Below are 11,144 nucleotides of genomic sequence, written 5' to 3' on the forward strand. Positions count from 1 at the left end.
TTGACATGAAGTCAGTTCAAACTAGAGGTGGTAAGAAATGATTTGTCACTTTTATAGATGATTGTACGAGGTACTGTCAGGTTTATTTGCTTAGAGGGAAGGACGATGCCTTAGAAACCTTTAAGATATATAAACATGAAGTTGAAAACCAATTGAATGCTACCATTAAAACTTTTAGGTCTGACCGTGGTGGTGAGCATCTAATTCCTATTAGAGGTTTCTGTGATGAACATGGCATAATACATGAAACTACAACCTCTTATTCACCTCTATCCAATGGTGTAGCTGAACGTAAGAACCATACCCTTAAGGATATGATGAACGCCATGTAGATTAGTTCAGGATTACCTTCGAATTTGTGGGGGGAGGCTATCCTCTCAGCCAATTACATCTTGAACAGAGTACCCTTTAAAGGATCAGACAAAACTCCATATGAGTTATGGAAAGGCAAACAACCTTCTTATGATTACTTCAAAGTGTGGGGGTGCTTGGAAAAGGTGGCCATCCGTCCTCCTAAGACAAATAAGATAGGACCCAAAACCGTTGATTGTGTTTTTATAGGGTATCCTGAGCATTATAGTGCTCATAGGTTTATGGTTGTGAATTCTGAAATTTCTGACATAGGGTTGAATACTATCATGGAGTCTAGGGATGTTGAGTTTTTTGAGAATGTTTTTCCTTTGAAACGCGATTCTCGAAAGAGATGTTTAGATGATCCCCTATACGTGCCTTCAACTAGTCAGTTATTACCTTTAGAGGAAGATGAACCAGAAGTATACCCTAGAAGAGGTAAAAGGGCTAAACCTAAGAAAACCTTTCATGGTTGCATTACATACCTAGCCGAGTCTGATCCTCAGACTTATAGAGAAGCCATGACTTGTCTTAAAGCTCCATGGTGGAAAGAAGCTTCCTTTAATAAAATGGATTCCATCCGAGAAAACGGTACTTTTGAACTTGTAGATTTACCTCCAGGGTGTAAGGCCAAGAGAAAAGGTAAGATAGATGGAACTGTTGAAAAATACAAGTCTAGGTTGGTAGCTAAAGGCTATAGACAAATAGAAGGTATTGATTTCTTTGACACATATTCACCAGTGAGTAGAATTAGATCCATTAGGATGTTAATTGCTATAGCTTCTGTCCATAATTTAGAGATACATCAAATGAATGTAAAGACAACGTTTCTTAATGGTGAGTTAGATGAAGAAATTTATATAGAACAACCTGAGGGCTTTGTAGTTAAAGGTTGTGAAAATAAAGTTTGTAAACTGGTTAAATCTTTGTATGGATTGAAACAAGAACCTAAACAGTGGCATGAGAAATTTGATCATGTGATGATTTCTAGTGGTGTTAGAATTAATGAATCTGATAAGTGTGTTTATACTAAACTTGTCAAGGACATGTGTGATTGTATGCTTGTATGTTGATGATATGCTTATACTAGGTACAAACATGGATGTGATTAATTCCACTAAGAAACTGTTGAATGAGAACTTTGACATGAAAGACTTAGGCCCCGCTGATGTCATATTAGGGATGAAGATTAGAAAAACTTCTAATGGCTATAGTGTGAGTCAGTCTCATTATGTTGAATCCATACTTAAGAAATATAATCAGTTTAACTGTAAACCTGTGTGTACTCCTTATGATTCTAACTGTAAACTCAAGAAGAATAAGGGTGTAGGAAACCAACTTGAATACTCGAGAGTCATAGGAAGTCTGATGTATTTGATGAATTGTACTAGACCAGACATTGCTTATGCTGTGAGTAGGTTAAGCAAGTATACTTGTAATTCAGGGCAGATATATTGGGATGCACTTATTAGAGTGCTAAAGTACTTGAAGTACACAATGACCTTTAGTTTGAATTACGAAGGATATCCGGCCTTCCTTGAGGGATTTTGCGATGCAAACTGGATAACATGATCAGAGGATTCTAAGTCTACGAGTGGATATGTATTCACTCTAGCAGGTGCGTCTGTATCTTAGAAGATTTCCAAACAGACATGTATAGCTCGTTCCACTATGGAATCAGAGTTTATTGCGTTAGATAAAGCAGGAGAGGAGGCCGAGTGGCTAAGAAACTTTTTAGAAGATATTCCTCTCTGGCATAGGCCTGTGCCAGCTGTATCTATACACTGTGACAGCAAATCTGCGATAGGTAGAGCTAAGAGTAGCTTCTACAATTGAAAGCCTATACATATTCGTAGAAGACATGATACTTTGAAAACACTAATCTCAACAGGCGTTATTTCCATAGATTGGACGCAGTCCAAGGAGAATATCGCGGACCCTTTGACGAAAGGTTTGTCCAAGGAGATAGTTAGTAAAACATCGAGGGGGATGGGGCTTAGGCTCAATAATTAAACTTGCCATGAAGGATACTCAACCTTGCTGACTGGAGATTCCAAGATCAAGGTTTCGAATGAGACAGCTAATTCATGGTGGGTAAAGGTAAACACTATCAGAGAATTTCATTCTCTGTCCCTTCCCTATGGTGTTGATGTGATAGTGTGACTGCATGTGGAGGATGACTTTTAAATAAGTCTTAATGAGTTCCGTAGTTTCAATTTAAGAGTGAAGTGGGATGTAGCAGTAAACACTCTTGATGGAACTCACCTATCTGGATATGGAAGTGGGGCCGCTTCCTATAAGAATTGAGCCAATTCTCTAGAGCATTTTGAGAAACAGGATATGTCCAGGGCCAAATTGGACAAAACGACACGAACTTAGCAACACCAGGAGAATATCATGCGTGGTTGTTGTCGCGAATTACACCAACGCTATCAGTTGAAGACTAGGTTCACTGTATAGCGAGTAGTTCCGGTAACTTCTCACTAAGTAAGGGTTCAAGACCTCATGGACATCTTTTCCTAAATGGTATTTTCCTTACTCTGATTTTTTCGTTTTCCGAGATTTCATTCATGTGGGGGATTGTTGGAGAAAAATGAGTTTTAATTAAAAATGTTTTGGTCTTGGTGTGGTTTGATCTAGTGACCTATGGGTCCAAGGATACTTGCTCATTTTATGAGTGAATGAATCTCTCTTTAGTCCCACATTGGGTATAAAAGAGAAGGAGCTCCACTATATAACCATATTCTTACGGATATGTTGTGAAACAATGTGGGTGGGGAGGGTGAAAAAAAATACATATTTTTACCTATGGGATATGCGCGTAAGCCATGCACCAAGTCCCTTTTCTACACAAATTTAATTTTTGGCGAGTTTCTTTAGGATGTTAATTCCAAAAATATTTTCTAAAGAGTTTTATTTATGGGTAAATTCTTTTTACTTGTTTTTGAAGAAAACCAAAACCTAACTTGATTTGCAAGTATTTCATCCTATAAATACAAATTGAAATTTTGTTTACAAATACACCGAAAATTCTTTTTTTATTCTAAGGTTTTCGCTATACGTTTTTACTTCCATCCTCGTTGCTGAGTTCGAAGAGAGGGTAACTTGCGTTGTGCTAACTCAAGTTATATCGGGCAGTCTTATCCTAGACACATCTTCGCTGTGAGGGGTTTAGCATTACTCAACTCGAGTATACCCGCGAACTAATGTGTTAAGGACAACTTGTTGAACCTGTGATTATGCCCTCGTCAAGTTATTTCGGTAGAATTGTTTCGCATTAGTTCTTTACATATTATTTTTGATACATTTAACGTGTTGTTCATTGTTGCAATATTCCAATAATCTTAACACATTAGCTCCTTGTAACAATGGGAAAGAACGACGTTGAAAAACCACAGAAGTTTAACGGAAAGGATTTCAAGAGATGGCAATCAAAGATGTTGTTTTATCTGAGCCATCATGAACTGGATTATGTATTTGTTCCAACTGAAGAATTGATGAATGCTGAAGTTTTGAACGAGGAGGAGCTCGCGTATAACAAGAGGTCGAATTTTCTGGCTAAAAATCATATCATGAATGGTTTGGAAGATGCGATGCATGATTTTTACAACACTAAAGATAATTTCAGTGCTTATGATTTGTGGACTGCGTTAGAAGCGAAGTACCAAGCTGAGACTGCAGGGAGCAAGAAATTTTTGGTGGAGAAATTTATGGACTTCAAGATGACGAATGATAAGCCTGTTGTTGATCAATTCCTCAAATTTCAACAAATCATTAATGAGATTCTTGCTGAAGGTATGGTCATTGATGAAACGTTTCAAGTATCTGCGGTGATTGAGAAGTTACCATCTTCTTGGTCGGAGTACAAAAAAAAGCTGAGACATGAAACTGGCGAGATCAACATGGTTGAATTGGGAAAGAAGATTCAAGTGGAAGAGATGTTGTGCACCAAAGACAAGAACGTGTCGTCTGCAAGGGACATGGCGAACAAAGCTCATATGTCTGAACACAAGTCATCCAAAGCTGGAAAAGGTTACAATAACAATCGCAACTCAAAGCATGGACCTAACAAGAAAGGTATGTTTCGTAAACCAAAATCGAGCATTATTAAAATTAAGGGTCCTTGTTGGGTGTGTGGAAACACTGGTCATATGGCAGTTCACTGTGGACAACGTAAGGACAACAAGAATAATGCTAACTTGGTTGAGAAGAACAAAGACGAGTTTTCTGCTGTAGTGTCTGAAGTTAATTTGGTGACCAATGTGATGGACTGGTGGATAGACTCTTGAGCTACCAAGCATGTTTGTGGGAACAAATACCTGTTCACCTCCTACCAGAAGGTAGGGGAAGGCGAGAAACTCTATATGGATAACTCATCTACATCAGAGGTTGCAGGAAAAGGAAAGGTCGGTCTGAAGCTCACATATGGAAAGACTCTCACATTGAATAAAGTTCTTCATGTTCCAGACATCTGCAAAAATCTTGTTTCTTGTTATGTTTTAGATGATAAGGGTTTTAAAGTTACAATTGAGTCTGGAAAACTTATAGTAACTAAGGGAAATGATTATGTGGGTAAGGGTTATAAGACTGGGGGTCTTAACAAACTTAATGTAACCTGTCCTGAAGTGAAATTGAATGATTCTTCTGCTTACATGTGTATGTCATCGAATGTTTGGCATGGTAGACTTGGTCATGTAAATTACAAATCAATGCATAAACTGGCTAGCGTAGGCTGCTTACCCAAATTCACTTTAGATAAAAGTCATAAGTGTGAGATTTGCGTAGAATCTAAGCATGCTAAGAAATCATTCAGGAAGAATGTCCATAGAAACACTAAACCCTTAGAATTGATTCATTCAGAAGTAGTTGACATGAAGTCAGTTCAAACTAGAGGTGGTAAGAAATGGTTTGTCACTTTTATAAATGATTGTACGAGGTACTGTCAGGTTTATTTTCTTAGAGGGAAGGACGATGCCTTAGATGCCTTTAAGATATATAAACGTGAAGTTGAAAACCAATTGAATGCTACCATTAAAACTTTTAGGTCTGACCGTGGTGGTGAGTATCTAATTCCTATTGGAGTTTTCTGTGAATAACATGGCATAATACATGAAACTACAACCTCTTATTCACCTCAATCCAATGGTGTAGCTGAACGTAAGAACCGTACCCTTAAGGATATGATGAACGCCATGTTGATTAGTTCAGGATTACCTTCGAATTTGTGGGGGGAGGCTATCCTCTCAGCCAATTACATCTTGAACAGAGTACCCTTTAAAGGATCAGACAAAACTCCATATGAGTTATGGAAAGGCAAACAACCTTCTTATGATTACTTCAAAGTGTGGGGGTGCTTGGAAAAGGTGGCCATCCCTCCTCCTAAGACAAATAAGATAGGACCCAAAACCGTTGATTGTGTTTTTATAGGGTATCCTGAGCATTCTAGTGCTCATAGGTTTATGGTTGTCAGTTCTGGAATTTCTGACATAGGGCTGAATACCATCATGAAGTTTAGGGATGCTGAGTTTTTTGAGAATGTTTTTCCTTTGAAACGCAATCCTCGAAAGAGATGTTTATATGATCCCCTAGATGTGCCTTTAACTCGTCAGTTATTACCTTTAGAGGAAGATGAACCAGAAGTAGAACCTAGAAGAGGTAAAAGGGATAAAACTAAGAAAACCTATCCTGGTTGCATTACATACCTAGCCGAGTCTGATCCTCAGAATTATAGAGAAGCCATGACTTGTCCTGAAGCTCCATGGTGGAAAGAAGCTTCCTTTAATGAAATGGATTCCATCCGAGTAAACAGTGCTTTTGAACTTGTAGATTTACCTCCAGAGTGTAAGGCCATAGGTTATAAATGGATTTTCAACAGAAAACGTAAGATAGATGGAACTGTTGAAAAATACAAGGCTAGGTTGGTAGCTAAAGGCTACAGAAAAATAGAAGGTATAGATTTCTTTGACACATATTCACCAGTGAGTAGAATTAGCTCCATTAGGATGTTAATTGCTATAGCTTCTGTCCATAATTTAGAGATACATCAAATGGATGTAAAGGCAACGTTTCTTAATGGTGAGTTAGATGAAGAAATTTATATGGAACAACCTAAGTGCTTTGTAGTTAAAGGTTGTGAAAAGAAAGTTTGTAAACTGGTTAAATCTTTGTATGGATTGAAACAATCACCTAAACAGTGGCATGAGAAATTTGATCATGTGATGATTTCTAGTGGTTTTAGAATTAATGAATCTGATAAGTGTGTTTATACTAAACTTGTCAAGGATGTCTGTCTGATTGCATGCTTGTATGTTGATGATATGCTTATACTAGGTACAAACATGGATGTGATTAGTTCCACTAAGAAACTGTTGAATGAGAACTTTGACATGAAAGACTTAGGCCCCGCTGATGTCATATTAGGGATGAAGATTAGAAAAACTTCTAATGGCTATAGTGTGAGTCAGTCTCATTATGTTGAACCCATACTTAAGAAATATAATCAGTTTAACTGTAAACCTGTGTGTACTCCTTATGATTCTAACTGTAAACTCAAGAAGAATAAGGGTGTAGGAGTTAACCAACTTGAATACTCGAGAGTCATAGGAAGTCTGATGTATTTGATGAATTGTACTGGACCAGACATTGCTTATGTTGTGAGTAGGTTAAGCAGGTATACTTGTAATTCAGGGCAGATACATTGGGATGCACTTATTAGAGTGCTAAAGTTCTTGAAGTACACAATGACCTTTAGTTTGAATTACGAAGGATATCCGACCGTCCTTGATGGATTTTGAGATGCAAACTGGATAACATGATCAGAGGATTCTAAGTCTACGAGTGGATAAGTATTCACTCTAGCAGGTGCGTTTGTATCTTGGAAGAGTTCCAAACAAACATGTATAGATCGTTCCACTATGGAATCAGAGTTTATTGCGTTAGATAAAGCAGGAGAGGAGGCCGAGTGGCTAAGAAACTTTTTAGAAGATATTCCTCTCTGGCATAGGTCTGTGCCAGCTGTATATATACACTGTGACAACAAATCTGCGATAGGTAGAGCTAAGAGTAGCTTCTACAATGGAAAGTCTATACATATTCGTAGAAGACATGATACTTTGAAAACACTAATCTCAACAGGTGTTATTTCCATAGATTGGACGCAGTCCAAGGAGAATATCGCGGACCCTTTGACGAAAGGTTTGTCCAAGGAGATAGTTAGTAAAGCATCAAGGGGGATGGGGCTTAGGCTCAATAATTAAACTTGCCATGAAGGATACTCAACCTTGCTGACTGGAGATTCCAAGATCAAGGTTTCGAATGAGACAACTAATTCATGGTGGGTAAAGGTAAACACTATCAGAGAATTTCATTCTCTGTCCCTTCCCTTGATAGTGTGACTGCATGTGGAGGATGACTTTTAAATAAGTCTTAATGAATTCCACAGTTTCAATTTAAGATTGAAGTGGGGTGTAGCAGTAAACACTCTTGATGGAACTCACCTATCTGGATGTGGAAGTGGGGCAATTCCTATGAGAATTGAGCCAATTCTCTAGAGCATTTTGAGAAACAGGATATGTCCAGGGCCAAATTGGACAAAACGACACGAACTTAGCAACACCAGGAGAATATCATGCGTGGTTTTTGTTGCGAATTACACCAACGCTATCAGTTCAAGACTAGGTTTACTGTTTAGCGAGTAGTTCCGGTAACTTTTCACTAAGTAAGGGTTCAAGACCTCATGGACATCTTTGCCTAAATGGTATTTTCCTTACTCTGATTTTTTCGTTTCCCGAGATTTCATTCATGTGGGGGACTGTTGGAGAAAAATGAGTTTTAATAAAAAAATATTTTTGTCTTGGTGTGGTTTGATCTAGTGACATATGGGTTCAAGGATACTTGCTCATTTTATGAGTGAATGAATCTCTCTTTAGTCCCACATTGGGTATAAAAGAGAAGGAGCTCCACTATATAACCATGTTCTTATGGATATGTTGTAAAACAATGTGGGTGGAGCATGTGAACAAAAATACATATTTTTACCCATGCGATATGCGCTTAAGCCATGCATCAAGTCCATTTTCTACACAGATTTAATTTTTGGCGAGTTTCTTTAGGATATTAACTTGCGTTCGAAGAGAGGGTAACTTGCGTTGTGCTAACTCAAGTTATATCTGGCAGTATTATCCTAGACACATCTTCGCTGTGAGGGGTCTATCATTACTCAACTCGAGTATACCCGCGAACTAATGTGTTAAGGACAACTTGTTGAACATGTGATTCTGCCCTCGTCAAGTTATTTCGGTAGAATTGTTTCGCATTAGTTCTTTACGTATTATTTTTGATACATTTAACGTGCTGTTCATTGTTGCAAGATTCCAACAAAAAGTACCCTCGGTACCCTCAGTAGTGGTAGTAGTAGTATCAGCAGATTAGAATAGCTGATGCATTTGTGCTCCATGATTCCACTTAATTCTAATCTTTACATCCCGTTCGGTTGGGAGAATTGGAAACCTAAGAATTCAATTATGGGGTAATCCAATTCTTGGATTCCGCGGAATGCAATTCATATCCTAAAAATTCATGTTCGGTTGAGGTAATTCAATTATCTTTGTTTTTATCCCGGATTCCAATTCCATTGCACTATTAGACCAATGCAATGGAATTCTACTATTTTGGAGGGAATTGGATTCCTAGGAATCAAAATTCTTAATTACAAAAAGTTGATTTGCACTGTTCGGTTCAAGGACTTGGGTGCATTCCCTAGGAATTGGATTCCCCGGAATCCAATTCTTTGAAACGAACATGTTGTTAGTGTGAAATATTTAGGAAACCTGATGCATTTGCACCGGGTTGCAGTAAATTTTGTTTTCGTAATTGTTAAGATCTGGGTGTAGATGTTGGATATTTTCAATAATATCAATAAGTTACCCAGTCGTTTGGTTTATATAGGATCCTTCACAAATACCCTTATGAGTCTTTACAAATACCCCTAATGGTATAATTGAAATTATGAACAGAAAAATAATTCACATAATCCCATTTTTAACCTTTACATTTTATACTTCAGTTTTTTCTTTATTTCTCACTCGAGAAAAATCAATGGATCTCTCCACTACCTCCACCAGTGCCACCACCATCTTCATCTCCATCTCCGTCGCCACCACAACCTACGCCACCAACACCAGAACCAGAATCGTCTCCATCACCATCATCTTGTAAAGATTAATTTCAAAACTTCTTCTTCTTGTAAAGATTAATATCAAAACCAGATTTATAAAGATTGAGATCTGATTTTAGGTTTTGATTTCTGATAAGATCATCTCGATTTCAACTGGATTGGGATTGAAGAACCTAAAATCGATGATTACAGTTGGTTGGATCTGAAGATCCAATCATCCGAAACGATTAAAAATTGATTATCTTCTTTGTTTTGCTTTAAAGTTTCTGGTGGTGTTGGTGGTATTGTAACTGGTGGTGATTTAGATAGAAAGAGGTCAGATTAAGAACGACGAAATTGACGGAGATCGCGGTGGTTCTGGTTAGAATGGTGAAATTTGGCGATTGAGATAGTGGTGGTTAAGACTGTTTGTTGTTGTGGTGGTGGTTGATGACGGTGGTGGTGTTGATATCTTCCGGATTGGAAAGAAGAAGAGTACACAAATGATGGTGGTGGTGGTGATATCTTCCGGATTGGAAAGAAGAAGAGTATACAAATGATGGTGGTGGTGCTTATTCCCAAGGTATGGTTTCCATCCTGGAATTGTTTATTGCGGTTAAATGGATTTTAATTAAACTGTGGTTGAATTGGGTAATGGAAATTAGGGTTCATATGAATGATCTGTGTTGAAATTGGAAGAATGGGTATGAAGTGGATTTGCTATTAGACTTGGATTTGTTGGCCTCTGTCAAGATGCATAGTTGATATTAGGAGATGGGTTTGTTGATTATTGGATTTGATGGTGTTGAATCTGATGATAGTGCTTGATGTGAACAGAAGAAGAAGAAGAATATGAAGCCAAAGTTTGATGTTGACCTCATTGTACTGGTGGTTTGAAATTGAATGGATTATGGAGTTATGAATGGTGTGCTTTTCTAAAGAAGAGATTTCTGTTATAGATGGATTTGATTTTGCTACTGAGCTTGAAATGGAGAATTACAGGTGATGGGTAGATGGAACTGGTGGTGCTGTGATAATTTGATAGTGCAACAATAGTTCATGAACGGCAGTGGTGTGGTAATGGTGTGGATGGTGCTTCTGGTGTTGAACCTGACTTGCAAGTAAGAAGACAAGTTGGTAGAGTTGATGCTGAGTTTGTGAGACAAGAAGATTTTGGTGTCATTGAAGGGATTAATAGATAAGCCGTAGGGATTACATGGAATGTGTGGATTGCAGGTTTGGTGTGTTGAATTGCAGCTGGTCTTTTAGCTGATAACACATTGCACGCAGTTACAGAGAAAGGAGGAGTCAGTTGCTGTGTGGTTGTGAAATGATTTGTAGCTGCAATTGCAAGTGAATGAACAAGTTAGTAAAAAGCTGTGATGGAGATTGAGGTGCTGAGTAGTAGTGTGAGCTCATGGGATTGGTTATTTGAGTTGGCAATGAAGACGAATATCTGATGCGGTTGGTGTTGGTGGTTGTTGAGTTGAGGTGAGGTGTTGCTGAGTTGCAATTGCAGAGACTGAGCTGTTTAGTGGAAATGGAGTAGTGAGATAATGAATGAATGGTGGAATGCTTGTTATTACTAGGTTTGTTGAGGTTATAGTGCAGTTGCAGTTAGGAGATGTAGTTGATGGCC

At 38.1% G+C, this 11,144-nt stretch overlaps 1 protein-coding gene across 1 annotated transcript; it reads left to right on the forward strand.

Moving 5' to 3' along the window:
- The first annotated feature begins 4,331 nt into the window (after positions 1-4,331).
- On the forward strand, positions 4,332-10,707 carry LOC113296109 (zinc finger homeobox protein 4-like). The gene is made up of 5 exons (XM_026544447.1): positions 4,332-4,428; positions 4,510-4,595; positions 9,416-9,563; positions 9,790-9,841; positions 10,551-10,707. The coding sequence occupies exons 1-5, from the start codon at positions 4,332-4,334 to the stop codon at positions 10,705-10,707; spliced, it is 540 nt and encodes a 179-aa protein (XP_026400232.1).
- The last annotated feature ends 437 nt before the right edge of the window (positions 10,708-11,144 follow it).

Source organism: Papaver somniferum, chromosome 7 (genome assembly GCF_003573695.1).
Source record: "Papaver somniferum cultivar HN1 chromosome 7, ASM357369v1, whole genome shotgun sequence".
NCBI lineage: Eukaryota > Viridiplantae > Streptophyta > Magnoliopsida > Ranunculales > Papaveraceae > Papaver > Papaver somniferum.

What these genes read in the sequence shown, in the direction of transcription:
- LOC113296109 (XM_026544447.1), top strand. Translation starts at nt 4,332, where the DNA reads ATGGCGAACAAAGCTCATATGTCTGAACACAAGTCATCCAAAGCTGGA. An exon ending in GCATGGACCTAACAAGAAAG is followed by an intron (nt 4,429 to 4,509) that starts GTATGTTTCGTA and finishes GTCATATGGCAG; the next exon opens with TTCACTGTGGACAACGTAAG. An exon ending in GGTGATTTAGATAGAAAGAG is followed by an intron (nt 9,842 to 10,550) that starts GTCAGATTAAGA and finishes ATAATTTGATAG; the next exon opens with TGCAACAATAGTTCATGAAC.